At 30.1% G+C, this 12587-nt stretch overlaps 1 protein-coding gene across 1 annotated transcript in view; it reads right to left on the bottom strand.

Moving 5' to 3' along the window:
- Window positions 1–226: 226 nt before the first annotated feature.
- LOC136983536 (calpain-D-like) overlaps window positions 227–12587 on the bottom strand; it is a 48021-nt gene continuing 35660 nt past the window's right edge. Inside the window, exons 10-12 of the mRNA XM_067280298.1 lie at window positions 11887–12029; window positions 6624–6802; window positions 227–475 (exon numbers count right to left, since the gene is read on the bottom strand). Of these exons, the coding sequence (XP_067136399.1) occupies window positions 295–475; window positions 6624–6802; window positions 11887–12029 (503 nt within the window). The 3' untranslated portion in view covers window positions 227–294. The remainder of the gene's footprint in view (window positions 476–6623; window positions 6803–11886; window positions 12030–12587) is intronic.

Genomic DNA, 12587 nt, shown 5'->3' with positions numbered 1-12587 from the left:
CAAATTATATCATTTACCTTATGATAAAATTGGTTTCATTATACTGTACTTTGTGTTCTTAACATTGGCTTTTCCAAGAACCTATTGATGACATTAAGTGAAAACTTGCTGTACTGTGACTCTTCTCACTGGAAATAATGTATAAGAATGATTCCATGTTTGTGTTTTCAATAGCAAACTATATTTTTGATGATATTGTGTTTGGTTTTTTTATGTAAAAACAAAATGAATACAAAAGGTTAATTTTATTTTCAAATTAAAATTTATATACAGTAATGTCACAATTTTTGAGTATCAAAATAATGGTTTAGGTTCATGTAGTCCAGATAGTTCCGAATTAATTTTTGGACTGTGCTTGATTCTTGGTGGTAAAATTTTCTGAACAACTTTATTACCAAATAAATAATGAGTCAGTCTGTAAACTATTGTATAGTTTTCTCCAGCTCGAACTTGTGTTAAGAGCATCACAACTTGTCTATAAATTTAAAAAGGCAGAAATTATTAATGAATTATTTACAGTTATCTTTTATAGTAAAACATTTGTATATTTTCATTTGTGTTTCTAGAAAATCTGTATTCAAAAATTCGTCCAAATGTTTCTATTTGGTAGTAAAAATTTTAAAAATTTAATATTAAATACAGTATGCATGTTCAAAGTAATCAATATAATAATTATCTGAAACAATCTCAATATTTTATTGTTAGTGACATTAAATGTAACAAAAAGACACTAGTCTGAGAGAATCATTTTATATTTATTTTCAATTAAATCAAAGATGATTTTATTTACCTAACAATACATATTTAGTGACAGAAGTTATCAAGACCATGAAATTTTATAATTACAATCTATTGAAATAAGATAAGTAAAATTCACAAATTCTTAAAATAGGTTATATGTAAAGTATTGCTATAATGACAATTTTCCTTTAACCTTTTGGAGGGCAGCACACCCATGACAAATTGCTGCAGAATGTTGATGTCTTGTTTAAGATGTACAAGGTGATGCAGAAGTGCAGTTCAGTATTCCTTATTCATAGCATATGCCACCATCTATGTGTCAACCTATTTTCCTATTTTTAACCATTTATTTATTTGAGCTTTAAATTAGGTGGTATTATATCTGCAGTTACTTGTTACTATGCACCTTGCATTGTAAGTATAATCAATTTACTTTATTTTTTTAATGTATTTGAAAAAGTAGCTTATTTATGCAATAGATATGCAAAAAGTATCTTTATATGTTGTAGGTTTCAATAAATTCTTAGACTTGTATTAGTTGAAAGCTGTTTGGTATATTTCTAAAGATGTTTCGGGATGTTTCTAGCTCTCTTACAGCTTTAACCCAAGAGGAATTGGATGGGCTTTAGAAAAAGTGAGGAAATTGATAGAAAAGACTGATTATGACACTGAAAACCAGAAGATTCAGAAGAGCAGGAAATTATAGAAGATAATCATGACAGTGACTCCAAACAATCAGCTGAAGAAGTAGATGACTGTTTTTTAGACGACAAGAATAGTAGAACAAAATTGATCTGTCAAGAATGTGGAAGGCTGGAAACTTCCAAGCGTTTCTCACTCAAGGAAAAATGAATTATGGGGCATTGGGTATAAGTTTATGGAACCAAGGGGGGCAATGGCTGAAAAAAGTTTGGGAATCACTGTTCTAGATGCTTTATAACCACATTTGTTGAATAAAAAGTTCTAACATTAATTTCCTCTTCATTCATATTTTCAAAAAATAAAAAAAATTAAATATTGGAGGATATAAAGCAATATTACATGTGCAGTATAATAGTTACAACACACCCTCTCATGAAACTTTAATAGGCACACCCGGCAAAGGATTAATTTTAACATCTTATAAAAATAGATATTGGATTATATTAAATCTTTAATTGATTTTAACATAAACTATTAATTAATACACCTTTAACAGTGTGTAAAATTTGAAGAAAAATAAAATATTTTTAATAAGAATGAGAAAGGCACAAGTTGTTATCAATTGAAAAAGTTTTTTCTTTATTTTAAAACATTTTGATGGAAACAAGCACATCTTTGAGAATGCTCTCCTAATAGTCCAAGTAGTCAGTCAGTCAAAAAGTCTACATACACCATGCCAATGTGATTTATATTTATATTGAGCTTTTACTGGTGTGTGTATAATGGGCCAACATAGAATTAAAGAAATTGGTCCATTATTATAAAAGTCCATTTTATCATGATTACTCATTATTATAGACTCATTCATTATATTGAAAAGTATATCATATACTATACAATAGGATCATATTAGAACAGTCTTGATTACACTGATTTCAAATTCAGGGTAAATGCCACCTGCATCAAAATTGCATATGTGAAAAAATTAACTGTTAGATTAAAGTGTACAAAGAGTAAAGAGGCTGCTACGCGTGTACTTTTCTTATTTAAAATTTTTTTACCATATTATGCAGCCTAAATTGTATAACAGATAATAGCAAGGTTGCAACCGAAGTTTTTGTCTCTAAAACAAACACCGAGCACCACTTACAAGATAGCAGTGACGTTTACATTTTAGAGATGAAATCTTCGGCCACAACCTTGCTATTATAAGACTATGTTTAACTTTTTTGATATAACTACTGTATTTCAGAAAAGCATGTTATAGTTTTTCTCTTGTTTTTCAAATGTCTGAAATTGTCTGCTTAGAGACATTTCTTTACCAACTTCAGATAGATATACAACAGAGTCCCTGTACAATGTAGGGGATATGTTCTGCATTATAGGAAATAACATTATCAAAATGTGCATTATCAGACAATTTTGTGCAAATTTAAACTTAGGCCTAGAAGTTGAAGAAGAAAATGTATACCACTGGACAAGAAAATTAGAATTTTGTGTGAGTACTAGTTGCAATATTTTCATCATATTACATAAATTTGTGTTTTAGGGGAGTTTACTGTAATTTGTCAGATTAAAGATGGAAAATCTCAATCTTTTGTGTTTAATCTAAAGCTCTGTTTTCTTTTATGATCCAAGGCTTTGCTTTGCACAACAAATTTGAGACTGTATGTATGTATGTATGTATGTATATATTATTGAATCTTTCTTCACTCTTTAGGAAAAGAATGAAGATTCAATAAAAGAATATCAAAAAATAAATTAAACATCAAAAGGTTTATTTTGGCTTAATGTCATGTCAGAAAAGTTTTTTTTGGTAATTTCATTCCAGACCTGTCCAAGGAATTAGTTTGCTGTATTGAATTTCCTGAATGTCTCTCTATTTCATCCCATGTACAGCCTGAACGTGGGTGTAAGACAAAAGATTTAAATGCCTTTGATTGAAGCGTGATCTCAGGCAAGATGACTTTGTTTCAGTATTTTGGAAACTGCTAACATCCTCTGCTTTTCTCATGTATCTCAGGTGTTCTCAGGTGTTCAGAGAATGGCAATTGGACCAAAAAAATGTCAAGCATTAAACATAACTCTGAATGGTAAAGGCTTGTGGATCAAAGAGTTAACAGGCAGTTAACAGTTTTGGTGCAGAGAGAAATCATCTGCACCAACAGAAGGGCAACAACACGACAGATTGCAGCTCAGTACAATGCAGTGCAGCAAAAAGAATATCCAAACATAAAACACCCTGGATCTTGCCTCAGATTGATTTTAACAGCAGAAGATCATCAGGGATGCTTTTGCTATCACAGAAAAACAGGGAAGTATGCCCAGGAGCATCACAGTTGGACACTTGATGAGTGGAAAAATATCTGTTTGGTCTGATGAGTTCACCGTGCTGATGGCAGGATCAGAATATGATGCCAGCAGCATGAATCCATAGACCTGTCTACCAAATGGAAACCCTGATAGCTGGTGGTGGTGGAATAATGGTCTGGAGAATGTTCTGGATCCCCCACTTGGTCCCCAATACCCCTAGAAACATCTGTTAATGCCACAGCCTACTCAACATTGTTGCCAACCAGTGCACCCATTTACAGCTACAGTGTTTCCTGACAAAGATGGGCACTTTCAAATGGACAATGCACTTTGTTACAATATTCAGTTGATCTCATATTGGTTCAATGAACATGATTCTGTGTTCCAGTTGCTTCATTGTCTGGCTCAGTCACCTGATCTCAACCCCATTAAGCATTTGTGGGATGAGGTGGAAAGATTTATTTGAAGATATACTAAAGCTATACTCAACAACATATAGCCACATGTTGGTTGTAATGTGTTGAAAAATATCCACATGGACTGTGACCATGTTTGAACATTTATTTTATGGTCAGGATATTGTGATACCTGTAAGCTCATGCTTATTTAACAGCTTGAATATTTCTCTCTTAAATGCTATGCTTATGATACTATGATACAATATTTTTCAAAAAATAATTATTCTTACATACAATAAAAGCAAACTTAGCAAAACTACAATATCCAATGCCCATATGTGTGTTTGATTGATGAATCCTACCACAAAAATATAGGTAGCATTATAGCCATCTATGAATACTAGACTATCAATTACATTCATAGTCAAAATGTTTGTTATAGTAGCCCTGTTACAACCATGCCCAATCTCTCCTATAAAAATACTACAAGTATCTTCCATTCTTTCATATATATATATATATATATATATATATATATATATTGGATTGTTCAGAAAGCAATTTCATTTTTTTATTACTAGAGGAATTAGATGTATTTTACCAGCCAATTTTATTTTAAACCACATTTTCCTTATATACTTCGACAGCTGACATTTTAAGGCTTATTTGTAAAAAATTTTGTTTGATTCTGTACAATTTTTTTTTTTTTTTTTTTTTTTTTTGGTGACCCATCAAATATGGAAAATCGAAAGCATCATTTTTGGCATATTTTGCTTTTTTATAACTAAAAAATCAAAATGCTGTTCAAACAAGAAAAAACTTGTGGTACATGTTTGGATATGTGTTGAGAGAAAGACAGTGCCAAAACTGGTTTACAAAATTGCATTCTGGCAGTTTTAATATCGAAGATACACCACATTCTGGATGGCCATTTGAAGCCAATGAAAACAAAATAAAGGTACTGATTGAAGCAATCTGCCATATAACAACACATGAAATCACTAAGAGATTAAATCTGTTAAATTGAACTGTTTATTACTACTTAAAACGAATTGGTTTTGTTTCAAAGCTCGATACATGGGTTCCACATGTTATTAACGAGAGATGCTCTCTATGGTTGAATTTTAAAGGAATTTTTTTCTGAGCTTTTACCAGACAATTTAACAATTGATTCGAAAGTGTACTGCCATTGAGTAAACAAAGTAAGTAATATCATCAAACAGAAAAGGCCAGAATTGATCAACAAACAAAGTGTAGTGTTTTTACCATGATAATGCCAAATTTCACACAAGTTTGGTAACTCTTCAGAAACTGTTATAGCTTAGATGGGATGTGTTATCATACCAACCATATTTGCCAGACGGGCACACTCAGATTACTATTAGTTCCGGTCTATACAATTTTTTTTTTAACTGTAAGACATTTACTTGAAATGACAATGTCAAAAATCACTTGGATCAGTTTTTTGTAAACAACGATCAAAATTTTTATGAATGTGAAATCATGCTACCACCAGAAACAATGACAACAGGTATTTGACCAAAATGGTCAATATATAATTGAATAAAATATTTATTTATTATAAGAATATTGCATTTATTTTTCTATGGAAAAAATGAAATTACTTTCCGAACAACCCAATAAAATAGATGACATTTATGGATTTAAATATTTTGTCTGTCATTTAATAGACAATATATTGTAACCATATCAATTGTTGTGATATATGGTAACAGTTTAGTTTAATAAAATTTGTAACTAATATAGTAAAATAATAGAATGTTCAGTTATATTAAAATTTGTGACAAATTGCACTTTACTTTGTTCTGAAAAGTTTCAGTATTCTAAAGTATTGCTCAGGCTGTTACAATCTATTGTAATTTGAGAGTAAACAATTCATTATGAACTAAGTTAAAAGAACAATTCAAATTACATGCACACACACACTCAATTGTCCTAAAGAGACTCATCTTTAGCTTTTACAAGTTTTAATAAAAATTTTCTTATCAAAATTGTTAAAACAAATAATAAAATAGTTAAAAAGTACTAATAGTAATATGTATATCAGAATATTTAAAATATTAAAATAATTGATAATTACACTTCTTTTTATTTAGGTACTTTTCCTCCGAAAAATTGACTATACAAATTTTAATTTCTGTTCTGAGTTATTAGAATATATTAGAATTAGAATTGTGTATTAGAATATTATTAGAAATTTAGAATTGTGTATTTTGCAAACTTTTTTATTTCTTTCTTTATACTGAGAACAATTTAAGTACTTGATAAAACATTATATTCCATTCATCTGTAATTTGTGTATTAAATAAGAATCTAATTAAAGTGTAATTTCCAGCTATTCTTTTAACAAAGCTCAGTCATTTATATCAAAAAAACAAATTTACTAACAATAGATATATTGAAACAAGAACATACACCAATTACAAACATTTTGTGTCTAACCAATCAAAATTTTATTGATATTTTAAAAGAATATCTATTAATTGTATTTTTTATGTAAATAGATACCTATGAAGAGGTGGAATCCTGTCAGCTGTAAACAAAGTCTTCCTGGTTGAAACAACATTTGTACTTTTAGAGCAGTCACAGATAACTTGAATTGCAAGATTTGGTAGTCTATTTTCTATAACAACAACTAATCCTGCCCAGTTTTTTGTTAAATAATATGCCGTCATTCCTTTTCTTCCCTGAAATAAAGAAAATTACAATAATACATATGGGATAATTTTGATCATTAAAAATTAATATACATCTTGAATAATTTAAAATGGAGAAAGTTTACACACATTTAGTTTTTTCTGCATATGTGCATGCAAATTTCTATTGCACATGAGTTGCTTATTTGATTTTGAATATTCTTTGAAATGGAAGACCTAAAAGATGTTGAATGAAGTAAACTTTTCATTTGGAACATTTTGATTGTAAGGGCATTCTAAAAAGTATAAATAGAGTGAAGAGAAGAAAAGGCTATCTAGAGCTGAAGAAAGTGGAAGAAAAACATTAACCTTTAAAAGCCCTACATACTGGATACATTAGCTTTTAGAAATTCTTGGAATTTTTCCATTGTGACATTTCTAAAAAGAATGGTTGACCGGAAGGTTCTAGGTTTAATGAACATATTTCCTACTAGATGGCATCGTTATGTTTAAGACAAAGAATTTTTTGAAAATTGTCACCATTTTGTTTTTATTTCTCATCCTGCATAGTGTGTTTTCCTTGTTTCTTGAGATCGTACGTTCTAGTTTATTTCACTTATTTTATATAGTATATTATTCTAATATTAGTTTAATTTGGAAACCTGTTAGCTGCAGAGATGAAAATCAGAAACACTAACATTGATTTTTGGATAATTTTTTAGATTATGATATTGTGCTAAAAATTACACTATTTTCTATCTGTTTTTTCTATCAGGAACATATCATAATTTATGACTGCTGAGTTTAAAAGCACAAAGTTTTAAAAAATAATTAAATTTCAGATTTGAAAACACAAAAAAAAAATTATTTTTTATACATTGTAATTAAATATGTATATTTTTTTTATTTCAAATAATTAAAGCTGAAAACAAAGAAAATAATGATTTTATAGCTCATTTTTATGTTATGACATTGGCAATACAGCAGCAAAAGGTGTGGCTTTCGTGGGTAGTCCTACCCATGGTTCAGAGCTGAAGCTTATTTATTTAAGAAAACTCAATCAACATAAAAACTACTAATCCGAGCTTACAAGAGGTTTAATAACCAATAATTTACAAGTTCCTATAAACTATTTATAAACCAATTCCTATAAACTTATAATTGAAAAGAGCTTTGCAGCATAATTTATGGACACTGAAAAGTAACAAAAAACCTTATTCTTGAAATAAAATCAGTCAATACATGCGTTAGCCAATCTGTGCTTAAAACACCCTCAACTGGAATATGATGAGTCCAAACATATAAAAAATTTGTGCACTTTAAAAGGAACTTTACTTTGAAAAGTGAAGATTTTTCTATAGTACAACTTAAAGCATGCTCTGCACTGAAGATATATTTATTTTTGTTCTTTACATTTTGATATAAATATTACTGACAAAGGTTTTTATCATTATATTTCGTGTAAAGATTTTCTGTTTCTACAATAATTTTTAAATTTGAGTATTGATAAAAGTTTGCAATAGAAATACTATATCTCTGAATTTTTACACGTTTATTAAAAATTCAGTTTTTGTTAAAAAGTTTTTAAATAAAGCAGGTAAACTTAGGTGTTTGACCCTTGGATACTGTGGACCTCCCCCAGGTAAACAGGTGGGAACAAATGGGTTAAAATGACAGGTTAGCTGCTTATGTTTTGCTTCGGTGATGCCGTTGTTAAGATGGACCGATCTCTCTATAAGCTACATTGAAAGTTTAAAATATCCTACATCTTCAGGTTTGTATATTTGATGATGGAATGATTGAGTAGAACAATGAGGTTTTTTGAAAAATTAAACGAAATAATTCTCAAATACATAAAAGAGCAAAGTACCAAAACTAAAGGCCCATCAGTGGCCAAGCGGTTCTGTCCCTAAACACTGGGAGTTTGGTCATGGGTTTGCACTGCACTCAGACGGACTGGCCATGTGGAGTTTTCTGGGTTTTCTCCATGTGTGTAACACCTAAATAGGAGCCAATTTCCCTTAAAAAGACCTCCTGGAAGGCATTCCCCCTAGGCAGATTGCCCAAGTGTTGCATTGCCATAATTTAACAAACAAACCAAAACTAAAAAGTAAACACTCAAAAATTATTGAGTATAGTAAAATATGGTAATAAGATTATTAGAAAGGAAATTTGGTAAAACTATTCTTATCAGAAATATACTAGTAATAATAACAACAACAACAAATCTTTTGTATATGTAAAGAAACACAAAACGATGTTTATCAATGTAGTTAGCCTGGTCAAGCAGTTTGAGCAGTAATATGTCACAAATCAAAGGTTATAAGTGATTTATTGTTGAGAAAAAAAATGATAAAAAGAAGTGTAAAAACAATATTAAATTAAAGTAAAAATAAAATCAGTTCACATTTAAGCAGGAAAACTCTTGGATAAATGGAGTCACTTGTTAAAACCATCTGCATTTGACAGTTTGTCCAGTCTGGACTGCGGGAACTGCGTCTCAAACATAATGTCAACAAGTTGCTTGACACGGCTAAAAATAATTTATATGTAACTCTTTCAAATATATGTTGAAAATTTCCAATGTGACGAGAGGAAGAAGTTGAGCATAACCTGCTGACATGTTGACAAAAGGAAATGACAATTTGTTTAAATCGATACTGGCCTGGGCATGCAGTTACAGCAGAGGCCATCGAAGAGTTAGGTAACATGGTGCCATCTAGTGGGGATGAGAGACGTAATTCTATTCCTATTTCTTAGAACTCTGATAACTTTTCTATAGTTCAACCAAAATTCTGGAAAAATATGAAGTAATTGCATTGCTTTATATTCCAAAAAATAGCACCCAAAATTGTCAAAACACTTTTGTTATTAAGCATCAAAGAGGCGAACGTCGACATTTTTGTTTTTTGAATATACCTTTTCTCAGAGTCAATTATATTTTCCAGAAAGTAATTTCTGCACACGCCAGGATTCCACTGAGCATTTTGACACCAAAATCATCAAAATTTAACAATTTTTTTTTTCTAAATTTGGACACAAAAGCACAAAAGTTACCCCAATAGTCTGGGCAAGCAGTAAGCCAGCACAGGCTAAATAATAATAATAATCTGTTCTGTATATTATTAACTTCATACAACAAATGAACAACCACCCCAATGATCTCACTATTAAATTAGATCAAGCCAGTAGCATGGAAGTACATTTCCTGGTTTAAAATTTGTATGGATCTTGTTATCTTTATTGTTTATATCTGCAAGTTCCCATGATCCTTATACTGTATGATTTGGTTAGGGCCCTAAAAGCTTCAAAGCCAGGGCCGGATTAACCCACTTTGGAGCCCTAGACATTTTCTTCTTATCAGGCCCCCTCCCTCTCCCACAAGAAATAGAGCGCACAAAACAATACATAAAACAAAACTAAATAATGTGAAAAACTAAAACAAATCTTAAATTTTTATTAATAAAAAAGATTTAATATACAACAACAAACTTTTCTAGAAAAAATAAAATTTAAACAGTTTGTTTATAAATTTTTAAAAATTGTAATTTATTTTATTAAATGTCTAATTAAAGTTGTTATACGATAACAATATTACCTTAAAATATTAATTGTTTAATTTAACCTTTTTGGTTAATATTTAAATAATATAATATTTTACCCATGAGAGGTAAACTGAATAATGAAAAGGATAATTTAAATAAAAGCCAATATAGTTTTAAAGAAGTAAGTATATAAACTTTTCTAAATTTTTAGATAAAGTTTATTTGTAAACTATCTTATTTACAAATCTTTTCAAAACAGACTGTTTGACCAGGCCCTAGACATTTGTCTCATTTGTCTATGCGATGATCCGGCCCTGTTCAAAGCCCTAAAACCATTGTACAAATTATTCTAAGAGTCAAAGAACTAGAACACCTTCAACAAATAACCATAACAAATGGTTACAGCAAGAACCTTATCGGGGATTTAGCCAGTGCACTTTCCAACATCATTCACAACTTGGACTCTAACATTGAAAATCCATATGATCAACATAGGAACACAAGACATGTCATCCTAGACTATAACCACAACATGTTACCACTATATAAGGAAGTAATTTGTTCTCTTTTAGACTTGCTAACTTTCAGGTGCAATCCTACCAACTTTAACATCCTCAGGAATGGAATGGAGAAGACTAACATGCTTAGGATACCAGGGTATATAAAATTCCTGTGAAGGACGATTGATATTGGCTACAAACTTGAGAGACCTTGTGATGGAATTGATGTATTCAACATAAGACTAGATAAACACAAACATGATATTTACAAAAAGAAACACAATGCCCTCCTTGACATAGCTTCCATCCTCAAGATCAAAACATTCTGCCTCCATCAGGATACTTGAAGTATTGGAGATACCTAAATCTGACAAAAAGATCCATTGCATTAATTTTAAAGACAAAACCCATTACCTTATGCATGGAAATTCCTATATCAAGGGTGGTGATCCTTTCTGAGCCTGCGTGCCATATAGTAAGTACACTTAACATTAAAAATGTTTGTGCGCGCCAAAGTTTTAGATTTCGAATAACAATATTTAAAGAAATTAAACGAATATGCTTTAATTAGAATAAATGTACAAAAAGCTTATTGAAAAAAGGATGATTGAAAAAGACAGATGATCAATCGAAATCGTATGATACATTATGTGCCAGATGATTTCTCTATACGTGCCACAGGTTCGCCATCTCTGCCCTATATTATCACATGGCAACTAAGTAATATCATGATGTAGGGACATTATATAAATATAAACAAGAACATTTTGCTATAATTTTTGAGTGTTTACTTTTTATTTTTGGTACTTTGCAAGTATTTACTTTTATATCTATTTTTATGTATGTATTCAAGAATTATTTCATTTAATTTTTCAAAAACATCATTGTTCTATTCAAACATTCCATCATTGAATATATAGACCTGAAGAAGAATACTTGTAGTCGAAAGCATTATTCCAAAAGTTTTATTTCAAAGTAAATCTTGCTGGAATTCAATTAAGGCACTTTGATAGATGTATTTATTGCTGTATTATTCTAGTCTCTCAATTGATGATGTAACTCAAAATATTAATTTTAAAATGAATCATACCTCATGTCTTACTCCTTTTGCTATGGCTAAGTTAATGATGGAATCAGCAAATACATGTTTAGGTGATAATGCTTTTTTCATTTGAAGACATTTTGAACTTTGTATGACTAGATGACTTTTAGGATAGTCTTCAGATTTTACATCTAGAAATAAAAATTTAATAATGAAATTTTTGCCATTTATTATTATTTACTAGCTGATATCATCCAGCAATGATGGTTTTTTTTTTCCACAAAAACATTGAATAGTTTGAAAAACCACATAGTACATGTATAGGCTTTTCTTAGTTGGTACCTGTTTGATTATACCCAGAATTTTGCATTATGTGTTGTATTCCAGTATTGCACTATTTCACATCAGTCAAGAAAGCATGCTATTCAAAAATTTTAAATCAATTTTTTATTTGAAAACAAGTAATTATTTATAATGACAACATCATAATGCTAGGCTGCAATTTTTAATTAATTTTGATTTAAAATATATACTCATCACCTTAAATTAATAGTCTCTTGCTCCTGTACATCCTTTTCCTGTTATCAATAGAGTTGTGTTGGTCATCTATCTAACTTTCAGGTGAAAATTTTGAATTGAAATAAGTTCTGGTGCAAACCAGAAGTTTGTTTTTAGTTAATTGGGGCTGCCTGCCCCTAACCTTTCTATATCTGGTCTTGACTTTCATCTATCTAACACCATTTTCAAGA

Source organism: Centruroides vittatus, unplaced genomic scaffold (assembly GCF_030686945.1).
Source record: "Centruroides vittatus isolate TY-2023 unplaced genomic scaffold, ASM3068694v2 contig_883, whole genome shotgun sequence".
Classification (NCBI taxonomy): Eukaryota; Metazoa; Arthropoda; class Arachnida; order Scorpiones; family Buthidae; genus Centruroides; species Centruroides vittatus.
This window is presented reverse-complemented; position numbering and strand designations above follow the sequence as displayed.